The following is a 22,340-nucleotide window of genomic DNA, read 5'->3' on the forward strand; positions in this document are numbered from 1 at the left end:
TGGCTGGCGCTGGAGATGAGGGGTCTGCGGTGTCGGAGAAGCTCAGAGCTAGAGCAGAGGGTTGAGATGTGGGGGGATGAGGGCTCTGGCTGGGGGTATGGGCTCTGGGGTGGGGCAGGGTTGGGGATGAGTTTGGGGTGCAGGCAGGCTGCTCCACGACTGGAGCCAGAGAGGAGGACTCCTCCCAACCCTCTCCCCACCAGCAACAGTGAGCTCTGGGATAGGGGCCCCCCCTCTCCCTCCTGGCAGCACATTCACCCCCACCACTGTCACCACACGTGCTCCTAAGGCCCCTCTCAGGTCCAGGAATCCCCCGATTCTCTCCTGTGGTGGGTGCCGTGGAGGAGTGGGGGGTCTGCCATCACTCGTCCCCTGCTGCTGCCCATTACTGTAACCTCACTGGCGGGTTGGGGGATAGGGCTGCCCCTTGCCCAGCATAGGGCAGGAGCGGTGACTGCAGGCGGGGGGGGGGGCAGCTGTACTGGTGGAGGGTCCCGCAGGAAATGAAAGGGTCTGAAGGGGAAGGGCAAGGTAAGGACAGCCTGCCCTGGCACTAGAGAATGAGGGGGGCGCTAGGACCCTGCAGCAGCAATTGATGCAGGGAGGCAGCATGGAGCTGCAGGGGAGACACAGGGACGCTCTGCCCCAGGGAGGTGCGCGCAGGGGCAGCAAGGGGGACAGGGGACACTCGGGGGAGGTGGGGGGGGCAGCAGGTGGGACCAGCGGGGGAGACCTGGCCCCGAACATTGGTGGAGCCGGGCCCACGAGCCCATATAACTCGCCTCTGCTGCTTGCTCTGGGCTCAGGCAGGGTTTGGGGTGGGTAAGATCCCTAGCGCCCCAGTGCACGGTTGACAGCTTCACCTCCACGGGGGGGCGAGGGGGGCTCAGTGCTGTCCCCTCCGCACCTGAACGCCTGGCAATGTCTTGACTCTCTCCGTGTGTCTGCGGCAGGCCCCCACTCCACCCTCCACTGCACGTGCAGGCTACTCAGTGGGGCAGATCAGCTGCTGTCCCTTACCCAGCTCTGTGCCCGGGTTTCTAGCCGACATCAGCAGCGGCGGCAGGCCCCGCTCCGAGCCCTCGCTGCCCTCGGGCCAAAGCAGCAGGCTTGAGCGCGGGACTTCCTGGGTACGCCCCTGCTGAGCCCTGCGCTTCCTCCCCTCCCACGGCGGGCAGGAAACACGGCTCCAGGGCCAGGCTGGTCAGTCCTTCCCCCACCCAGGCGGGGAGGGGCCAGATCAGGCCCTTTCTGCTCGGAAGGAGAGTCTGGGGAACTCGCGCCCCCAGTAATAATCCACCCTTACGTTGCTGTCTGCAGGCAGGGACAACCCCCGTTAGCTCCTTCCCCCATGGCCATTATGCACTCGTGCGTTGCTGTCCCCATTGGAGACCACCACTGCATCTTCCCCACATGCACAAGCATCCATTGCTGTATATGCCTCGGGGGAGCTAAGCCACTGCCTCGGCACGATTATGCACTCATACCTTGCACCCTCCATCCAGGGGCTGCTGACCGGCTCCCTCAGCGGGTGAACCCGTGAATTGCTGTCTACTGGTAGGGAGTGCTGGTGCCTGTTTAAATAGGATAAGTAAGTGAGGATAAGTAAGTGTTCTGGTAAAGGCAACACCATCTTATGCTTCTTTTGGGAAAAGGCATTGTATAGGGTGTGAGTAGTTTTAGTTAAACCACTAGAGCAGTGGTTCCCAAACTTTAACAACCTGTGAACCCCTTTCACTAAAATGTCAAGGCACGTGAACCCCCTCCTAAAAATGAGTATTTCCAGGGATTTTCTCTTCTACCTGAGTATAAATTACAAAAGCAGTGATTTTGGAAATATAAAATATGTTTTATGACATGCTTATTACACACTATTTATTATTTATCATTAGTTTTTTTATTACATGATGAAAACAGCTACACTCTTCCAAGATCTCTTTTGTAGCTTGTATCACTTTGAATAAGCCTGTTAGAGGACAAGGCTCCTATGTTTCATCAAGGAGTATCAGATGTGAAACAGCATGAAGGTATTTAAAAAGCCAACTCAGAATTCCTCCTACACAAGCATTCAGGTCTTGAGCAGTCCAGGCAACCAACACACATTACAACAAAGCTTAAACTTGTTCTTCATAATAATTTTAAAAACAATACTAGCTGCCTATTTAATTTTAAAAACTGCAAAAAATATCCACCTCCCTTTCCATTTCTTAAAACGAGTCATGAAGTTTAAATCTCAGTGTGACAGACATGCTTGCTTTGATCTGCTTAGCTCTTGGAAGTCCAGGGGCTCTGGGCTGCTGGCCCCATGCTGCATGGGGTTCCTAGGGACAACTCTGTCCACCATTAGGGATTTTTTTCCCTGAGAACCCCCTGCAACATTTTGTGAACCCTCAAGGGTTCACAAACCCCAGTTTGGGAACCACTGCACTAGAGCTATAACATGACATTTTTTCACATAAAAATAGTGGTGTGGCCAGGTCCAGCTCCAGCTTTTTTGCACCCAAGTGGCAAAGACAAAAAAAGGAAAAAAAAAAACAAAAACCCTGCCACTGAAGAGGGAGAGAGGGGCCCAATGCCAAATTACTGCCAAAAATGCAGATGTGCCATCCCTTTCTGGGGCCGCCCCAGGCACCTGCTTCCTTCGCTGGTGCCTGAAGCTGGCCCTGTGTATGGCCTTTCTTTTCACAACTGATGAAAGGTGTTTATTTACAGCCTGAAATAAGCCATCACTCACAGCTAACCCAGCTCTTGGAATTCTCCAGACTTTAGTCTTCAGTATAAACAGCCTGCAAAAAAAATCTAGCTTCAGCAACATACTTTCTTTTCCTCATAATAAATCATAGCTAATTGTGTTTCCCTTCCTGATATAATCTATTTTCAGTTTGTGTATGTGATGTTGTGTACCTCGGGGGAACACCCAGCGCCCCCATATTCAGCCTTGTAAAATGATTGTGTATCCTCATGGCTTAAAATAAGCCCAAGCAAAAACTCTCCAAGAGCAGAGAGGTAGTTTACACCTCATCAGAGCAGATATGGGACAAACCCAGCCCTGCCTCACAGGAACAAAGGACGGTGGCCTAGGCAGCAACAAAAGGTTGTGTTAAGACTCTCTAGTGAGTCATCCCCCCCTCCTTTGGCCAGTTTGGGACTGCGATGAGGTAATGCTCACCTGACTCCGACGGGGGGGCAATGCCAAGAGGGAAGAAAGAACATGATAAAAGGGAGGTAAGTTTGCTAGGCTCTCTCTCTCTCTTCCACCTACATCTACAGCCACCACACTAAGGGCCTGAAGCACTGATCAAAGGGGAGAGCCTGGCTGAAGAGCAGCCAGCCAGCCCGTGGTGAGAAGCATCTAAGTTTGTGCAGGCACTGAAAGTGCTAAGAGCAGCTTAGAATGCATTTTGCTCTTATTTCATTTGACTTATCACTTATTAACTATGAAAGATAGCTTTTAAGTCTGTTTATTCTACCTAAAGCATTGCGTTTGGTTTAAAGTGCGTCACAGATCTCCCTTGGGATAACAAGCTTGGTACATATCAATTTTTGTTAAATTGATGAACTCGCATACGCTTGCGGCATCCAGCAGGCATAACTGGATACTGCAAGGTGGAGGTTCCTAGGGTTGTGTCTGGGACTGGAGATATTGGCTAGTGTCATTCGGTTGCACAACCCAAGGAGCAGCTTACATGCCAGAGGCTGTACATGAACAGGCCAGGGTAAGGCTGGCTCCCACAGTCAAGGACTGGAGTGACCGAGCAGATCACTGGTCCAGGTACCACCAGAGGGGAATGTTACAGCATACAAATTTAAAATTTGTTAAACCTTATTTAGCTTCCCTATTCACACATTTTTCAAAGTTTGTAAGAATGGGGTCCCACAACCTTTTTATTTAAGTCAGCTGTTTTAGCCCCCATCCTTCATTCCAGCACCAGACACTGCAAAATCTCACTGCAGTAGGCCACTGCAAGAGATCAGGGGTCAGGGCTACAAGATTTTGATACAGCATATAGACTTCAGATAGTATTTTAAGCTATTAGGAAAAGACCAATTTAAAAACTGGATTAAAAAGCAACTCTGTACTTTTCAACACCAACTTCAAGATGTGATAGTTTGAAAAGCTAAATTCCAACTGAGACACGTATCTGATTTTTTCAGAAATGTTGAGAACGCAATAGCTCCAATTGAAGCTAGAGGAAGCCACCAGGCTGTTGCCTGATTTTTGAAAAAAGGTGAACATTTAAGTAGCTTCCAATGAACTACTGGATGCTCAAGTGTTCTGAAAATTAGGCAGACGCTTAAATATGGATTGAGGAGTCTAATTTTAGACTACTCATTTAAGATCTTGGCATTGTCTATTTCCAGCCCTCCACTGCAATGAAGTATTACTTACTTTTGTAACGCCTTTGTTAAAGTAGAGTCAGATAGTTTTACTATAAATTATATTTGACGGTTACTACTACTTTAAAATATGGAAAGACAAAACAAGGAGTCATATGATGTTTGACTTGTTTTAACTTTTATAAATCCACTTGAACTCTTAACTTTACTCACAGAGTTCACTTTTTAAATTTCCTTAAATTTTACAAAGTATGATAAAGCTACAATATCAATATTTCTTTGGAAGGAGCCATTCTGGTATTTTAAGGACTGCAAGTCTGAATACCAGAAGTACAGAAAACATTTTAAAATCCTCATTCCCATGCCATGAAATTCACATTTTGGTTCACTTAGAATTTATTTGGCAGACTATAACATCAAGACGACAGTGTTTTGTCAAAAGCTATTTCTCCTGAAGCCACATTATTTGATAAATGATGCCTTTATTACCTCAGAAAGGAAGAAAGTTATGGCTATCAGGCTGCTGCACACATGCACTACAGAAATGAAAAATTATACAATATTAAGTAAGTGACATTACAAATTTAAGTATGGCAATAACATGGCTTTAAAGAAGAAAAGTATGGTTTATATTGAAGGAAAAGAGAAACCTATTTTGTAAGCCAGCTTGGATTACTAAAAGCATATTCTGTACATATCCACTCTAAAGGAATATGGTCAGCTTTTGAAACAATTCTGATGTACAACCAGAATTTTTGCAGTAAATACTTCAGGTGTTTCAAAAACTGATCTTTTAGAGATTTTAATGAAGTTTAAAGAATAAAAGATACAAGACTTGTGAAGCAGGTTACCTGTCACCCACTATTCCAGAGACTTTAATATGGAAAAAATGCTCATTCCTTTTCCTCTTTGCAAAATACTAAAAAATGAATACTAGTAAGAACTGAGCAACAACAATTGCTTTTCTATTCCATGAACCCAATGTTCACAATAAAATATATGAGTCTGTTGTCAAGGCATTTTATTTACACAACTGAAAACGGTTAGATGTTCAGAAGCGGTGTACAATGAAACAGAAAAACCGAACCAAATACTTGAGCACATAATCCCATCTTTACAACTAAAGCCACATCTTCCAACTTTCAGGAAAAATACTGGTAAAAGCCATTACATTTTTTCCTCCATAATAAAGAAAACACTACAATAAGTTTAATTGAAATTGGAGAGACTGGATCTTGGCTTGCACACTTCATTTAAAAAGACAGTAGGCAGGTGCACTAAAATACAGCAAAATTCTACTACTTGTCTTTTTCGATACTCAGTTCTCTTATGGATACCACCTAGCCAGTTCCAACGCATTCTCATCAATTACTGCCCATCTTTGCCTTATGTAGAGAGCGCACTCTGGAAGGCTGCTGTTGATCACTGTTTGCTTGAATTAGTCTCTATGTCCATTTGTTGCATAAGAGCTATGATGGTCAAGCCTTAACTTCAGGAGTTGAGCTGTAGATGGAATCTGAATTTTCAGAAGTAAGGTCTTCTGTGGTTAAAATAGGAAAATTATTTTCAAACTTCACCTTAGATACAGAAAATAAAAAACCACCACCATAGCAGGACCTGAATCCATCTTTAAATTAAACTTTTCACAAATGTTTCACCATATCCCTTTAAAACAGTTTGATCACACCCAGTTCTACTCACTGGTCTATATTTTTCTCATTAGCTTCTTGATTTTTTTTTTTTTAAATATTTGGCTATTTGCACATATTTTCAGGAAACTAGTTTCAGGGATCTTGTGAATTTTGAAAAGTATCAGTAGAGAGCTGACAGTATCTACAAATTCTAAAGGAAATATTATGCAGATTAAACCCTTTGGATTAGTTCTGACACTGTTAGGTGTATCTGAAGTATATAGTTATCAATACATTACCTAACTCCTCTTCTGCAGTTCCTGGAAGGCTGACCCTTGCTTTTGCCAGCTCTCCACCTTCCTCTTCTGTGAAAAACAAAAACATTTCTTCTAATTTTGTTAATCCTAAACCCCATTCACCTCAGACCCTGACAAAAACAACAATGGGGATTTTTCTAAGTGACAAAAAATAGTTTCTTTTAAAACTGTGTCTAGTGGTGAGGGGGGCAGGAGGGTTGGCAAACAGTTCCCATTACTGGGAGAGGTGTTCTACATGTGGCTAGGCATTTTATTGCTGGTTTTAATCAAATTTATTTTTAAAATTCCCTCAATTTTATAATACCTCTCTTTGCTTCTCTACTTATGCACACTTGTTTCTACTGTCTTGCCCTTGCTTAAATTACTGAAAAAAATACGGTGTTTCACATGTGTTGAGTCTTATTTTATGTTTCTATAACACCAAAGGAAAAACTCTATATGAGACTATTTTGCTTAGAATATTCACTGAGAAAGTGTTAAAAGGTTAATTTTGTAGCTGCAAAAAGAAACAGCAAGTATTTATGTAATTAAACTGAATAGGTCTGATATAGAGATTGTTAAAGGAAAGAAGTTACTCTGGTAGGTCTGAGTTTTAACCGGCAACTAGTTATATAAGATTTTGACAAGTTACAATGCAACTGAGTTTTACCAAACACACACAAAATTCTTACCCGGAACTACACATTTCCAAAGACCGTATGTTTTCCCTACTGTTGTCTGCCACAGTCTTAACGTTCCATCCTCAGAGCCACTAGCATACAACTCTCCATCAGGGCTAAATCTCACACAGTGAATGGGACCAAAGTGTCCTTTGTAAGATTCTATAAGAAATAGTTTTGGACAGTGTTAAATTTCACGTTAGCTAACAAATAAATATAACTAATAAATTACTGGTGAAGAGGGGAGGGGAAGGAAGAGGGAATTTTTTTTTTTTTTTTAAATACAGCAGTTTCTCAAAAGGTTGCACATGAATCTTCTCAGACCAAGGAGTACAAGCTACTCGATGAACTTGAATTTTGGTGCCTATCAAAATGTGCTATTGAATTAAAAACTGACAAGTTAAGAACCAATTGCTAGTCTGTTCCAGAAAATAACCATTTCCCTTCTTGTATAAAGCAAGCATGCCAACAATGACGACACTGGTATCACAAGTGCACATCAGGCTCTTACATTCATCCTCCTGACTATATCCATTATTCTAAACTAGTATGGGACTTGAATTGGCAAGATTCTCGTGTGCTTCTAAAACAAGAATTTTGCTAAATTCATTTGGCTGGAAAAAACGGGCAAAGAACGTGGAGAAACAAACATGTGCATTGTCCATACAAACAAATGAAATGTTAAGTTGCTTATATTTTTGTGCAACCAGTGAATGCCACACTACTTTACACCCCATATGCAATTTACACTACCATTTACAATACATCAACACTGAATCTGACTCGGGGATTTCTATTGGAGTGGATGCCTGCTTAATCCAGGCTGCTCTGAAAGTGTTGTGTTAGGTTTGTTGGTAGAGGAGGCTGTAGGCTATATTTTTTAGACAAGTTAAAGTTAACAGCATGCCTTTAAATATGTAACAAATGTGTTCTGAAATAATAAGCATGATAAATAAACTTTCAAATTTAATCAGAATACAAGTTATCACAAGATACTGTGAAATACAATTATAATCTTTACCACCTGAAAACTGGAAAACTTACCTAGCTCTTCTCCAGTATTATAGTCATATTTATAAAGTTTAAAGTCTTCACCACCTGCAACAAGAAATTCTTTCTCAGGGTGAAGGGATGCAGAGTTGACTGTAGCAGGAGCGTCAAACGATTTAATCTGCTCCAGACTAGGGAAAAAGTTTTGTTAATGCTATATATGTTTTTAAAAAACACTTTAAAAACAGCACTTTAAGCCTGTCATTCTAGGAAAATGTGATGCTGTTCCTACAAATCACAGCTTTCTTAAAAATGCTGTTTCCAGTATAAATCTTAAAATGGTAAATTTACATTTCACTAAACTAAAGACAAGCTATTACACCTTAATATTTTGTGACCAATGCCTCACTTATTTTATGCATTGTAACAATTCTCTTGCATGTGCTTCTTGTGTTGCACTACAGCCTCAGATTTTTACTTTAAGTAGACATATTAAACCAAAATTAGATTTATTGTATAAGTTATACGTGGAAAAATATTTGCTGCCTGATACAGACATAGCCAAACAAAGTTGTCATATTCTTGTCTGCCCTTGTTCTTTCCTTAATCTCTTTTTTCCTTGTCTTCAAATTGTTTTGTCTAATTTTATACTGTAAACTCTGGTACCTTGTTACTTATTCACTAATACAAGAGTCTTAACAGTGAGCTAATGGAAAGTTGTCCTTCAACAAAAAGGCTTCTTAAATTGTAAGCTCTGCAGGGAGTTTGTCCACAACTGGGCCCTGATCCTGATTGAGGTGTTATATAGAGACACCAATACAAATAATAATTCTCAACAAGAGCATATATTATAAGTACTATACCCATGTATAGCTATGGCAAATTTATATGTCCATTAATTTAGGTGTGTGCACTAGTAAGTTTGATTCTAGGGCTGATTGAGTACTTCAGTCCCCAACCTCAGTCAGACCTTTGCCTCTCCACCACTCCGAACAAAGATGCTAATCACTACAAACTGAGGTGGTTTAGTGATACGTCCTTTGTGCAATAAGAACTGGATAGAGACCTGCAAACAACTGTTAGCTGGTAATGATTTTCAAGTACTATTTCAGCTACATTTTTTGAAGTTAAACTGAAGATGAGGGCCTATGCTCCTTTATTTTGGGGAAAACAAGGGCAGAAAAAAGAAGAAAGGAACAGAAGGAGAAAATGTTGGTTTCATTAGTGTGGCAGATAAAGATCCTTTTCCCACAACCATACTGGCTCAGTGTCACCTGTCATCTCTCCCATATGCCCTCTAGTCCTCTTTATACTTATGAAGATTTCAAGTTTGAAACTTACGTCTCTGCACTATGAAAAGCAATAGTCCTCCCATAGGTTATCACTAGTATCTCCCCCTCAGGAACATACTCCATGCTGCTCACAGACATTGCAACATTTATTGCTTTTACTTCAGTCATGGTATTCCGGTCCCAGAGGCTGTTGGGGGTAAAAAAAAAAAAAAAAAAAAGACACTTAAAATTACTTGAGTAAACCAAATTACTTTCATTCACATCAATGCTAGGCTTTGGTTTACAAATGCTACCTAAACAAAAACTCCAAAGTTGGTTCTAGTCATTCTAGATTGTTAATGGTATGCTTATCTTAATCACTGGCCACAACATGCTCTTAAAATACAGCTACCTCTGGAGCAGAATGCAGCAATGGTTCTGCTACAGCAACACTAAGTGATACTTACACCGTTAAACTGGTCTGGTGTTTCAGTCAGTCACCCAGGGATGATGAGCTCTGTACACAACCACCAGTGCCCTGAACAATCAGGCTTCCTAGTGATGACACTTATGATCAAGACATCAAAACCCACTGGTAAGCAGGAAGCTTTTTCTGGTGAGGGTGCAGGGGGGACCAATGCTAATACATATACAGTATCTCAGGTTCCATTTACAGCAAGATGTAGCTGTATTAACAGTCTAAATATAAAATACCATATGCAATTCTGTCTTCTATGACTGCAAATGGCCAGCTGTAGGGCCTCTGCTAAGCTTTAGCAGAGTGAAAACTAATCAGGATATTTCCAGTTTTAATTACTATTATTTCAAACCCTGTGAACAACTGTGAACCTGTCAGTTGCTGATGGAGCTAAAATGGAGACTGAGGAGGAGGGACTAAATGGTAGAGTTGACCCCACCCCATTCCACAGACCTCTCTACTAATCTGCACTCAACATCACATCAGACAGAAGTCTAGGGAATGGGGAGAGGAGATAACACCCTGGTCACACCAGCAGACGTAGTATAGATTCCTCTACGCTTGCTCAGGAAGTTCTAGGCTATGGGGAAAAAAAACAAAAAGAATTCCTTTCCAGTCAGAGGGGCTGTGGGGACTTCAAGTTTATCAGACACCTACCAGTCAGACTTGAGCCAAAGTTACAGTGATTGGAGTAGGACCCTTGTAAGAATCCCAGCGCTCTCCCCTTTCTCAGTAGTGTGGCAGAATAGGGAAGAGGACTGAGCTTGTCACCAGAGCACTGCCTCCAGGCAGCAGAGCTCTTCCCCATCTTTTATATTAGCCTCTGACTAGTGAATGCCTGGTACAAAAAATTTTTCAAGCTTGACTATGATAGACATATTACATTTGTTTGCCACTATCTCTTCACAGGCAATAAGAGTTCCCACCCAATGCCTCAGTGACAGGACTCATCCCAGTTATGAATTCATCCTCTCTGGGGTTTTTGTCATGAAAAAAACAGTTGGCAGTGCCACCAAAAAAAACAGATGGCAGTGACTTAGCAATATGAAATCAACTGGTATATTGGGGTTTAGTGACAGAAAGTATATTTGATAAGATCACATGATTAACAATTCTGATCTCAGATATATACCCTTATAGATTAGGACATTAAGAAAGATGGGGTGGTCTTATATTGACCTGGTATATAATAATTAGGAATCTCACATACCACAAATCAGACACTGACTATTGAAGTGTATATACTTAAATTACAGAAATAAATGAATCCGAGTTCTAAATATAATTATGTTTTTGATATTATAAACCCAAAAGCCAACTGTACCCAAATGCAATTATATGGAGAGAGATTTTTTTTTTTTAAAAAAAAATGGAAAGTTTGTGTTTCTTACCGGACAGTTTTATCGTCAGCTGAAAGGATCTGTTTGTCATCACTGCTCCATAAAGCCTTTTTAATACCCGAAGTATGTCCACTGACCACCTGAGGTTCTTAAGATTAAAGCAAACATCTTAATATATGAAACAGGGAGATTAAAAAAATCTTACCACTTAAATCAAACAAACCATTTCACCTGGTTTATAAGTCACTATAAATAATTACCAGTTGTTATAAATCAGTAAATGGCATCAGGTGACAATGCTGTCAAGTTGCTTGAGTTGTATTTTAATTTTTCACCTGAAGTAATCTCAGAAGCGAATGACACAGGCCAAATTGATACCTGCTTCTTAGTGCTCGTCTACACAAGAAAGTTGCATCAATTTAACTTCATGTATGAATTTAAACCTACTTAGTTAAATTAATGCAAACTCTCTTACTGTAGCTCACGAAAGCTCATGCTCAAATAAATTTGTTAGTCTCTAAGGTGCCACAAGTACTCCGTCTCTTACTTCAGTTGAGTCTCAGTTGAGACCAAGTAAATTAGGAACAGGTATAAGCTAAACTGAAATGAGCCACTCAAACCAAAATGAGAGTCCACACAGGATTTTGTACAAGTTCAAACTAACTGTTTAAAAATCCATTTAAATTAAACTAGTGCAATTTTATTGTTTAGACAAGCCCCTAGTCTAGAATTACTGTGAACATTACAAAAGTAGCTGGTGTTAAACAAGTTTACATGTCCCTGCAGGTAAATGCAAGATGCAAGCACACAGAGCCCAGCAAACACACAGAGGCAGGTACCTTGTGTGCATGAACCCATGCTTCATACTGATGAGATATAGCGAACAGTTTAAATTATTGCACATTTTTAAATGCTTTAGCTCACTTTAAAAATAGAAAACTTCAAATGAAGCTAGTGTTGTCAGTAAAATAAGTGAAATGCAATGTAAGCTGAAAGATGCTAATGATTTTCAGCACATCCTACAACAGTAATTTATATCTCAAATCCTATCAGCACCAACCATTAAGAACTCTAAGTATAATTCATGAAATAGAACAGATTTGAATATTTCCAAAGGAACAGTCAACTGAATTGCGTGCAACGCTACAAAATGAATGCGTAAGTAGGATAAGCAGCACAGACTAACCTGCTTCTGGCTTGCTCAAGTCATAAATACGCAACAATTTATCTTGTCCACCTGTCAACAGGTAATTGCTGTCCTGAAATAGTTAGAAATCATGGCGAGTAACTTTTTTATTAAAAACTAAAATATTACTTTTATAATGAATATTACAATAGTACTTTTCTAGTAACCCGCTAAAACACCTATTACGTTTAGTTCATCCCTTAGAAATTAAAAGTTGACCTGAACCTCTCTCTGACAAAGCATAAAGCACATGAAAACAAGAGAAGCAGTTACATCCAATTGTTTGACTCCCTGACAAATAAGAGAAAGATTTTTCATACCTCAGTAAAATCCACACTTTTGACAATATGCTTGTGAGCCAGTGTGATCAGTTCATCCCCTGAAACAGCATCCCATACTTTGCTGAAAGACAAGAAAGTACAAGTGTGGTTTCACTAGCCAGTACTGACTTTATTACAAGTTAATTTGGCTGTTCTGGTTACAGGGACATTTCCCCGATAACTAGCATTATTTCTAACACAATAGACCTTTTTAATTATGTTCTGATAATTACTGCACAATAGGGATCACCATTCTGGATAAAGGTGAGTTTCTCAAATAGTTAAAACCCAAAACTGGAAATGATTAGTTTGTGAGAAAATTTTTTTCCCCCCTAAAAGCCATTTCCTTAATTCTTTTTGTACTGCTCCTACCTCTCTTGAGCAGTTCAGGAATAACAGCACTTGTAGCTTTAGAGGCACAGTGGTACCGTATTCCTACTTAGATCTACATAGACTAAGTGCTCATGTGTGGAATTCAGATTTTCACAAAGACCTGCGTACATACTTAACTTTCCACACTGCAAGTATCCCCAACGACATCAAGGTGATTGCTCACAGTGCATAAAGTTAAGCTTGTGCTTAAGCATCTGTAAGACTGAGGCTCAAGAGTATCTAACATTCATCAATTTCACTTAACAGGAGGTACTTTGAGTTACGTGCTTCTATACAGAATCTTGGTGGGAAAATTGTATGGATTACTACCTGACCCATGAGCAATGGAAAAACGGAGTGTTAAAAAGTAGGGAATTAGCAGTGGTGGAACAAAATCATTAACTCTGGTATCCCACATAATTGCAACATAAGTAAGGATTATGAAGGCTATCTGAATTGTCTGTGTAGGCCACTATGCTATTAATCAGTCTGTTCATCCATAAAATAGGGGTTATCCAACTTGACAGTATTAATTTCCATTCCTCTCCTTGGATCATTACCCTGTTGTGGTGGAGAGGCTTGTGTGTCCCAATGACCCTCAGAACTATGTCATCCGAAGTTGTGTACACCTGGTAGGGCCACCCTTGGCGAACAGTTCTGAGGGGAGGTTCCAGACAAAGCATGCAGAACAGGTGTATTTCAAGGACCTGTCAGTTCTCTGCAGCTGTGAAGGTGGGTGAGGGCTGCAGCAGGACCGAGACCTTTGGTTGTCTTGAACTTCCCTGCCACTGGCTCCTTCTTGTCTAGTTTTGTGAAGTTGCCACCTGTGCACTGGCTCACCCACGTTAAAAGATTTCACAGCCTCTGCCCAGCCCAGGGTGTTAACATCTCCCACTAACGAAGTCCTGCAGCGATGGATGAGTAGTGTTGGGGACGAGCAGCGATCTCTGGGATTTCCTAGTCACAAATCCGCATGCAAGCGGCAGCCGTGTGTTGGTCGTCTTGCGCTTGGACTTGTGAGACAGAAGCACAATTAGACAGCTGCGGCCACTACTAGGCAGTCCTTGTCAGGATTCCTTCTGCTCACCACAAATGGGGAATGGACTAGGAAAGGTGCCCTAGGCTCTCCCAACCCCTCCCCCCGGCTGGATCACTCCTACATTCAGAACATACGATGCAAAGAAATGAAGTTCGCCCTTGGAGTGTTCGCACCCTCTCATGGATTCCCCGAGCAGTGACTGTCCTGAAAGAAGTGCCATAACAGCTACAGAACTTGCAGAATATGACATTGAAATTGCTGCCCTAAATGAGAGCCGTCTGGCCAATGAAGGCCAACTGAAAGAAGATGGAGTTGGCTATACCTTCTTTTGGAAAGGAAACTCATCTGAAGAGGTGCGTATTCATGGGGTTAGTTTTACCACCAAAAATAAGATTGCTAGTCATTTTTTTTAAACTCTCTCTGAGTATTAACGAACGTCTGAAGACTTTGTTTTAAGCTTAGTAACAACCAGTATGCCTTGGTCATCAGTGCATATGCTCCCACACTTGATGAAGTCAACAAGGAGAAGTTTTACTGTGCTGTTGATGCAGTCCTGACTGACACAGCCAAGGAAGACAAGCTCATCCTCAGGGATGACTTCAATGCAAGAATTGGGTGACATTCCAAACTCTGGAGAATCACCACTGGGAAAGAAGGGGGTGGGGAAAATCTACTCTAATGGCATTTTCCTCCTCAGCAAATGTGTGAAGCATGATTTGCTTATCACAAATACCATCTTTAGACAGAGGCACAAATATAAGACCACTTGTAAACGCCCACATTTCAGGCACTGGCATCTTTTTTACTACGTCATCATCAGGGCCTGTGATCATACTGATGTCTATATTACACAAGCCGTGAGGTACGGATGACTGCTGGACAGATCAATTATGAACATGCGACTTACACCACAATGCCGAAAACAACCAAAAGGAATGCAGAAGAGATTTAGCATCATGGCACTTCAAAAATCACACTAGTTGTAAGTCTCATGAGGCATTGCTGAAAGGTCACTCTCTAACCTACCTGACAACATCAGTGATATCCAAACACATTGGGAGGAGTTCAAGACCATTATTCACAAGGTGCTGAAGAGATTGCATATGCCACTCACCGCCATCAGAATTAGTTTAATAAGAACAAGGAAATCTTAGCACTTATTCATCAGAAAAAAAGCGCAGAGAACACCATTTTGTACTTGGCAAAAAGAACTTGCAAAAATGAGACTTAATATAGCTTAAGGCTGCAGTTCAAAGGAGGCTGCGACACATCAAGAATCAGTAGCAACAGGCAAATGCCAGGGAGATCCAGAGTTTTGCTGATCAACACGATATGAGCAGCTTTTTTCAAGCAAATCTCAGGATAGCTCCACACTCCTTGAGGACAATGTTGGAAGGAGCATTTCGAAACTATTGAACTGCAAATCTGAAGTCTCAGCTGCCACCATCAAGTCCATTTCTCAGCATTCAGTAACAGAAACGCTTGCAGACACCCCGCCCCATCTTCTGAGGAAGTCTGGCATGCCATTACTCGGACACAACAAGGTGCCAGGCCCAGACAGCATCTGTGAATGTCTTCAACATTGCTGGAATAGCACTCATGTAAAAACTTCATCAACTTCTTGTTAGAATTTGAGTTAGAGGAAATTCCACCCGACCTAAAGAATGCTACTATTGTGACCATTTTTAAGAAAGGGGACAAGTCAATGTGAAGGAATTACCGAGGCACTGACCTCTTCTCCATTGCCGGGAAGACCCTTGTTTGCATCCTTTTGAACCATTTCCTCCCTCTTACCAAAGATGTCCTTTTGGAATCCCAATGTAGTTTCAGACTGTCTCAGGGCACCACCAACATAATTTTTGTAGCACAACAATGCCAAGAAAAGTGTAGAGAAAGCCACCAGCCATCGTTTATGACATTTACTGACCTAAGGCCTCTGATTTCATCAATCTTGGAGCATTATGGAAGGTGCTATCTAGGTTCAGTTGTCCATTGAAGTTCATTCGCTCTCAGGCTACTTCACAATGGTAAGACTGCCACCATCCTCTCTACTGGGCTGGAAACAGACCCATTCATCATCTATACTGGTGTTAAGAAGGGCCGTGTTACTGCCCCAAACCCTTTTCCATCTTTCTTCTTTTTGACTGCCTTTCTGGAACTGGAATTATTGCATCGCATAGACGGCCAGCTCTCTAACTTGCGGTGTCTTCATTCTAAAACTAAGGTCAGCAGGACCGTTATTACCGATCTTCAGTATGCTGATGACAATCCTATCCTCATGCATACCAAGGCTAACTTGCAATCCACCCTAGATCTTTTCTTGGGCACATGTGACTTTTCCTCCACATTGAGAAAACTAAGGTGGCTCCACCAGCCTGCCCCAGCACAAGTTGCCCCCTTCTCCCACAAATTGTCATTGGTAGTGTCCTGGAACATGGTGACTATTTCCCTTACCTTGGTAGCCACCTCTCCCAGACAGCTAATCTCAACACGGAGTTTGAACAGAGGATCTGTTGTGCCATGGCATCCTTTAGAAAGTTGCTTCATCATGTCTTTATTGGCAGAGATCAGCAGATGAAAACTAAGATCCTGGTCTACAATGCAGTAGTCATCCCCGCTCTTGTTTATATATGTGAGACATGGATGACATACCACAGCCATTTGGAGTGATACCACCAGCACTGAGTTAGGAAGATTCTCCATATCAGATGGGAAGATCATTGTACCAAACGCTGAGCCGAAGATTATGAAAAATCAACTTCATTGGGCTGGCCATTGTGTGCGGATGGCTGATGCTTGTCTTCTGAAGCAAGTCTTCTTTTCTCAACTTAGTCATGGTAACAAAACTTGCAGCATGACAGAGGAAATGCCACAATGACACCCTGAAAGCGTATCTTGAGTCACTGACCCCAAGAATTGGGTAGAGCTGGCTGACAATATACCGCAATGGTGTTGCATCATACATCAAGCCTCAGCCTGTTTTGAGCAAGGCAATTCTCTTCAAGAAGCTGAGGAATAGCGGAGGAAGGAAAGCGTGTACAGCACCCCAGCCGGCAATTGTGCTCTCTCCAAGCAACCACTTGTCATATATGTGGAAAAACCTGTTGAGCATGGATTGGATTCCTCAGCCATCTTAAGTCTCATCAATGATTCCTCCTCCTTCCCCTCCCCCAGCAGATATCATCCCCATATCGAGGGACAGCTGATGATGACGATTAACTGCCATTACTGTACTTCCATAAAATACCAAAAACCTAAGTTTCTAAATTTTTACGGTAGCTAGGTGTAACTAATGGTTTATTAAAGGGCAAATACATAAAACAGTAATTCCTTTAACGCCACAATTCAGAAAAATATAGTATCACAAGATGAAATCAAAACACAGTGAAATTTCAGTATTAATCAGTACTTACGCTGTAAAATCTGCAGCTGCTGTAGCTGCTTTAGTGGCATCCCTATTCAGAGTGGCACCCCAGACAGCACCTTTATGACCTAGAAATGTTCCAATCCAGTCCCCCGTGTCACCCTGGCGTAGCATAGGTTTACCATCTAGGCAAAAAACAAAGATTAATTTTCAAGCAAAACAGTTTTATTTTACTTAACAGCAATCTTAGTTCTAATGAAACAGTTCAATTTACACTACCGTGGAACAAAAAAGAAAACACTAGAGCTCTTTGGCAATGGAATGTGACATAACTTTGAAACAATATATTTTATCAATTTAATTAGAGTTGGATCTTTAATTTTGTATTTGTACATATAGGGACTGATTCTTGCTATGTGCATCTAACAAAATGGTGCCACAATTTTGGCTAGGGCCTTTAGACACTACTGCAATACAAATAATATGTTTGTTCTATGTTGTGGTTCTTTTACTAATTTGTAGTTTTCTGTCACCCTGTTAACAGTGCTGTACTTGTTTTAGTTTCAACATATTAGCACCTGTTTTTGATGCCAACACTGCTTACAAAAAGTTTCATTTTAAAATTGTCTGATATATAGATTACTTTTCAGATACATGGAGCAGTTGTAAAAATAAAACAGAATTAAGAAGTGGCATTGTAGACAGACAAATACAACCCAGACTCAGGTCCAAGAGGGCCTTTTCAAAGAAAGGGATATGTAGAGAAATAAAATGCGCGTGCATGTATTTGGTGGGAGGGTGGCATCTTCTTGAAGCTTGGAAGAAAGCCCTGCTGGAAAGGGATATGAGCATGAAAAAAAGTCAATTCAGTGCTGCTAATGTACTATAATACTAGGCCAATTATGAGCCAGTTAATGTATTTGAAAAACACCTCACTTTATAATGAGCTACCACCTAGAACAGGGGTGGGCAAATGTTTTCGCCCGAGGGCCACATCCGGGTTGCAAAACAGTATGGAGGGCTGGGTAGGGAAGGCCATGCCTCCGCAAACAGCCTGGCCCCCACCCCCTCAGAACCACCGACCCATCCAACGCCCCCTGCTCATTGTCCCCTGACCGCCCCCTCCTGGGACCCCCCGTTCCTAACAGTCCCCCCAGGACCCCACCCCCTATCAACACCCACCCCCGCTCCCTGTCCCCTGACTGCCCCACCCCTCTCCACACCCCTGCCCCCGACAGGCTCCCCCCACCCTCCCACTTCTTGTCCCCTGACGGCCTCCTCCCGGGACCCCCATCCCTAATTGTCCCCCCCAGGACCCCACCCCCTAGCCAACCCCCCCTGCTCCCTGTCATCCCCCCAGGACCCCACCCCCTAGCCAACCCCCCCTGCTCCCTGTCATCCCCCCAGGACTCCACCCCCTAGCCAACCCCCCCTGCTCCCTGTCTCCTGACTGCCCTCCTCCACTCCATCCAACCACACCCTGTCTTCCCCCCGAGATCTCCTGCCCCATATCCAACCCCTTGCTCCCTTACCTTGCCGCTCAGAGCAACAGGACAGGCTTAATGGAAAGCCTGGGAGGTGGGCAAGTGCAAGCCACTGCCTGTGGGGGATGGTGGGACAGTAGGGGAGGGGCCGGGGCTAGTCTCCCAGCCTGGAGCTCAGGGGCCAGACAGGACGGTCCCACGGACCGTAGTTTGCCCACCTCTGACCTAGAAAGTACAGAGGTTGAAGGGTGCTAGGCTCACAGCAACTTGTAGAACTGCTATTTTCACCTAGGGGTGGTGCCTAATTTCAGAATTTAAAAAAATCCACTAGCAAAATTTTTAATTCTCTACCCGAACTGTTCAGATGCGAGCTGAACATAACTCAGCTAGGTAATGGAGTAACAAGTATGCAGACAGTCTGAAATAAGTATTATTCTTTTCAGTTTGTTAACACCCTGGGGTATTTCCACAAATATCAGCGCTGGCAGGTATTTCACTGCTGACTAAAGCATGCAAGAAATAAGGGTTACAGCTGCATAACGAAGAGCTGCGCAATCTGAGATGTCAGACTGAGATCATGCTCATTGAGGGCGGAATGTGACACAATCCCACCCATTATCTTCCCCCCAGACCGACCCCTGGGGCTGCCTCTATCCCAGATGGGGAACTCAGCCTGGGTACAGGGCCAGGTCTCAGCAGGTGTGGGTCTCCCACGCTAAAGTTAGGACGTAAGGTGCGTTTGGGTGACCCCCTCCCCCCCCCCGTCACCTGCCTGCCCGTGTCCACAGCGCAACTAGAGCCACGAGGGGGAGGGGGAGAAGAGTCTCATCCTCCGGCTTCGGGGCTCGGGCACCCCGAGGGCGGCCGCGCACAGACCTGGGAGTAGAACAGAGGAAAGCGGCCCCTCCCCGTCGCGTCTCTCCCAGCGCTGGGAGGTTTGGGAGCGGAGCGCTGCCGAGCCAGGCCAGGGGAGGGATCCGCCCCGCCCCCCGCTCATTCACGGCAGGAGAGCGCTAGCGCGAGCGCCCCCCCGCCGCCGTCGCCGCCGCCGCCGCCGCCGCCACACCCCACGCGCGCGCACCACGCCGCGAGCTCACCCTTGCAGGCGCTGATGAGAAAGTAGCCGTAGGGGGTGATGTCGCTGAAGGCCAAGTCCACCACGGGCCGCGTGTGCCCGGAGCACGTCAGCGGGGTCTGTCTCATCGCCATGGCGGCGGCGGCGGCTCCGGGGAGGCGGAGGGCGGAAGAAAAACGCGGCGCGTGTGACGAGGGGCAGGGAAGGGGGGCGCGCGCACGCACACACACACACGGGACGGGAACACGAGCAGGGCAGGAACAGGAAGCGGCGGCCCAGGAAGTGACGACGAGCCGGAACCGTTGGGGCCGCCGGAAGTGACGTTGACAGAGGAGGCGGCGGGAGAGAAGCGAGCTCAGCGTTTGTTTGCTTCCGTGCGGAAGTTACGCGCGTCCTCGCTCTCGCAAGCGGCCGTTCCGTCCGTTCCTCCCTGCCAGCCGCGGGGCGGGGTCCGAGGAGCCGTAGGCGTCAGGGGCCGCTGTCTCGCGGGGGCGGGGCTGTGAGGTCACGCGGCTGGGGGCGGGGACGACGAGCGGGGATCCCGGCTTCTGTCCCGCTCCCGTGGTGGGGGGGGCGGGGTCCTCTGCGCGCGCCGCCGGTTCCCTGGCGGTTATGAACCGTCGTTGCCCCTTCCCGGCGCAGCCGCCCGGGGCCGCTGGGACGTTTTGCTGAGTTCAGGGGCTTCTCGTGGTTACCGTAATTCACAGAGTAGAAGACAAATGGCAAAAAGAACAGGAGGACTTGTGGCACCTTAGCGACTAGCACATTTATTTGAGCATAAGCTTCCGTGAGCGACAGCCCACTTCATCGGGTGCATCCAGTAATCCGATGAAGTGAGCTGTCGCTCACGAAAGCTTATGCTCAAATAAATGTGCTAGTCGCTAAGGTGCCACAAGTCCTCCTGTTCTTTTTGCAGATACAGACTAACACGGCTGCTACTCTGAAAAGAGGACAAATGGGTTTATCCAGAGCGGGCTGCCCCGCGGCATGGAGCTGGGCCTGCTCCCCTGGGCACCCCCCACCCCGCGGCCGCTCCTGATTGGAACTGATGGGGCGGGGTGGGGGCCACCGCCAAGGCAGCACCAGGCTCCTGCGAGCCCCACCCGGCTCCTGCCTCCACCGCTGTGTGACCTGAGTCCAGGGGTTGGGGGGAAATGTGGGGTCAGAGGCATCGTGCCAGGGGCTGTGCCCCTCCCGGCCAGGGCCGGAGCTGTGAGGCAGGTGCAGCCCGCACGCCTGGGGGCGTTCAGCACTCGCTGAGCTGTGTGAGGTCGCTGGGTTGTAAAACTAGGACTGGTCTGGTGGGTCCAAGCTCAGCTGGCTGGAGGCGCGGCAAGGTTGCCCCTGCTATAGCGCACTAGCTCTCAAGCCCCATGAGCACGTGTCCGGCTACCCCGCTTGGGGGAGGCTCACTCCCAACTGCAGTGTAGACACAGCCTCTGGCTCCTCGCTCTTTGACCCAGGCCTCTAGTTTAATGTAGCAAATCCCACACCCTGAAGTGTTTTCATTATTTTTCAAATGTCTCAATAAAAGCTGGTTTCAGAGTAGCAGCCGTGTTAGTCTGCATTCGCAAAAAGAAAAGGAGGACTTGTGGCACCTTAGAGACTAACACATTTATTTGAGCATAAGCTTTCATGAGCTACAGTTAATAAAGTTGCATCCGATGAAGTGAGCTGTAGCTCACGAAAGCTTATGCTCAATAAAAGCTGAGGCAGGGCTGAAATGAATCCCCCACCTAAGTGGATCTTGAGTCTGACTATGACTCTCTGAGGAAGATTCCAGTGTCCTCCTATCCCATTGTTAGGCTCCTGAGCAGCGATTCTCAATCCAGGGGCTGCTTGCAACTCAGTCAGCACATGGCTGCAGCCCCTGTGATGGCCTCAGAGCCATACAGGTAACAGAGTGGGTGGCTGTGTACCACATCACACAGACAGCGGAATCTGGGGTCCACCATGGTAAATAGGTTGAAAACCACTGATCTAAAGAGAGAACAGCAGTGAGAGGGAAGTGAGATATTTCACTGGCATAACACTCAGTTTATATAATTTTATTGAATAAAGTGACAAGATTTTTAAAATCCAATATCCCAAACACTTTCGGTAATCCTGTCACAGGGAGTACAGGAAAGGTGTTGAAAGGAAGGCCTATATGTTTGGTGCTTTTCTTGGGAAGAGTTTTTGGAATTGGGCAATACTTATTGATTGCTTTCTGTCTTAACAGGACTCTAAACCTTCTCCTATCCAGCACTAGGATTTGCCCCTCCTTTTCTCTCTCCCACACACCCCTTAAAAATTAAGCTAGGCTAATATACTGTGTTGGATCTCAGAACAGCACTTCCCCCCTGAAATGTACATTCATGGGAATGGGAGAGGGACTAAGATAGAAACTAATTAGAAAGATTTCAGAGTAGCAGCCGTGTTAGTCTGTATTCGCAAAAAGAAAAGGAGTACCCGTGGCACCTTAGGCTCTAATAAA

The 22,340-nt window shown here is 44.6% G+C and overlaps 2 protein-coding genes across 4 annotated transcripts in view; both read right to left on the reverse strand.

Moving 5' to 3' along the window:
* Positions 1-1,234, reverse strand: part of DERA (deoxyribose-phosphate aldolase) — a 97,604-nt gene extending 96,370 nt beyond the window's left edge. The window contains exon 1 of one of the 2 annotated variants that reach the window (XM_038380866.2): positions 1,021-1,234. In XM_038380866.2, coding sequence (XP_038236794.1) covers positions 1,021-1,051 — 31 coding nt within the window. In that variant the 5' untranslated portion in view covers positions 1,052-1,234. The remainder of the gene's footprint in view (positions 1-1,020) is intronic. The other variant, XM_043517014.1, reaches the window with a different exon arrangement.
* A 4,110-nt stretch (positions 1,235-5,344) lies between these two features.
* Positions 5,345-20,504, reverse strand: LOC119846238 (serine/threonine kinase receptor associated protein). Of its 2 annotated transcripts, none has more exons than XM_038379639.2 (10): positions 19,887-20,504; positions 17,355-17,490; positions 12,531-12,612; positions 12,211-12,283; positions 11,076-11,172; positions 9,277-9,414; positions 7,990-8,126; positions 6,958-7,107; positions 6,269-6,334; positions 5,345-5,878 (listed from the first exon to the last, which is right to left on the reverse strand). In XM_038379639.2, the coding sequence occupies exons 1-10, from the start codon at positions 19,996-19,998 to the stop codon at positions 5,817-5,819; spliced, it is 1,053 nt and encodes a 350-aa protein (XP_038235567.1). In that variant the 5' UTR covers positions 19,999-20,504; the 3' UTR covers positions 5,345-5,816. The 2 variants fall into 2 exon arrangements, with proteins under 2 accessions (XP_038235567.1, XP_038235560.1); XM_038379632.2 differs by lacking the exon at positions 19,887-20,504 and adding an exon at positions 19,666-19,801.
* Between the last annotated feature and the right edge of the window lie 1,836 nt (positions 20,505-22,340).

The sequence above is a fragment of the Dermochelys coriacea genome, chromosome 1 (genome assembly GCF_009764565.3).
Source record: "Dermochelys coriacea isolate rDerCor1 chromosome 1, rDerCor1.pri.v4, whole genome shotgun sequence".
Taxonomy (NCBI): Eukaryota; Metazoa; Chordata; order Testudines; family Dermochelyidae; genus Dermochelys; species Dermochelys coriacea.

What these genes read in the sequence shown, in the direction of transcription:
- LOC119846238 (XM_038379632.2), bottom strand. Translation starts at nt 19,786, where the DNA reads ATGAGCGGGGGGCGGGGCGGATCCCTCCCCTGGCCTGGCTCGGCAGCG. An exon ending in TTCCTCTGTTCTACTCCCAG is followed by an intron (nt 17,491 to 19,665) that starts GTCTGTGCGCGG and finishes TTTTTTGCCTAG; the next exon opens with ATGGTAAACCTATGCTACGC. An exon ending in TTGGAAATGTGTAGTTCCGG is followed by an intron (nt 6,335 to 6,957) that starts GTAAGAATTTTG and finishes TGTTTTTCACAG; the next exon opens with AAGAGGAAGGTGGAGAGCTG.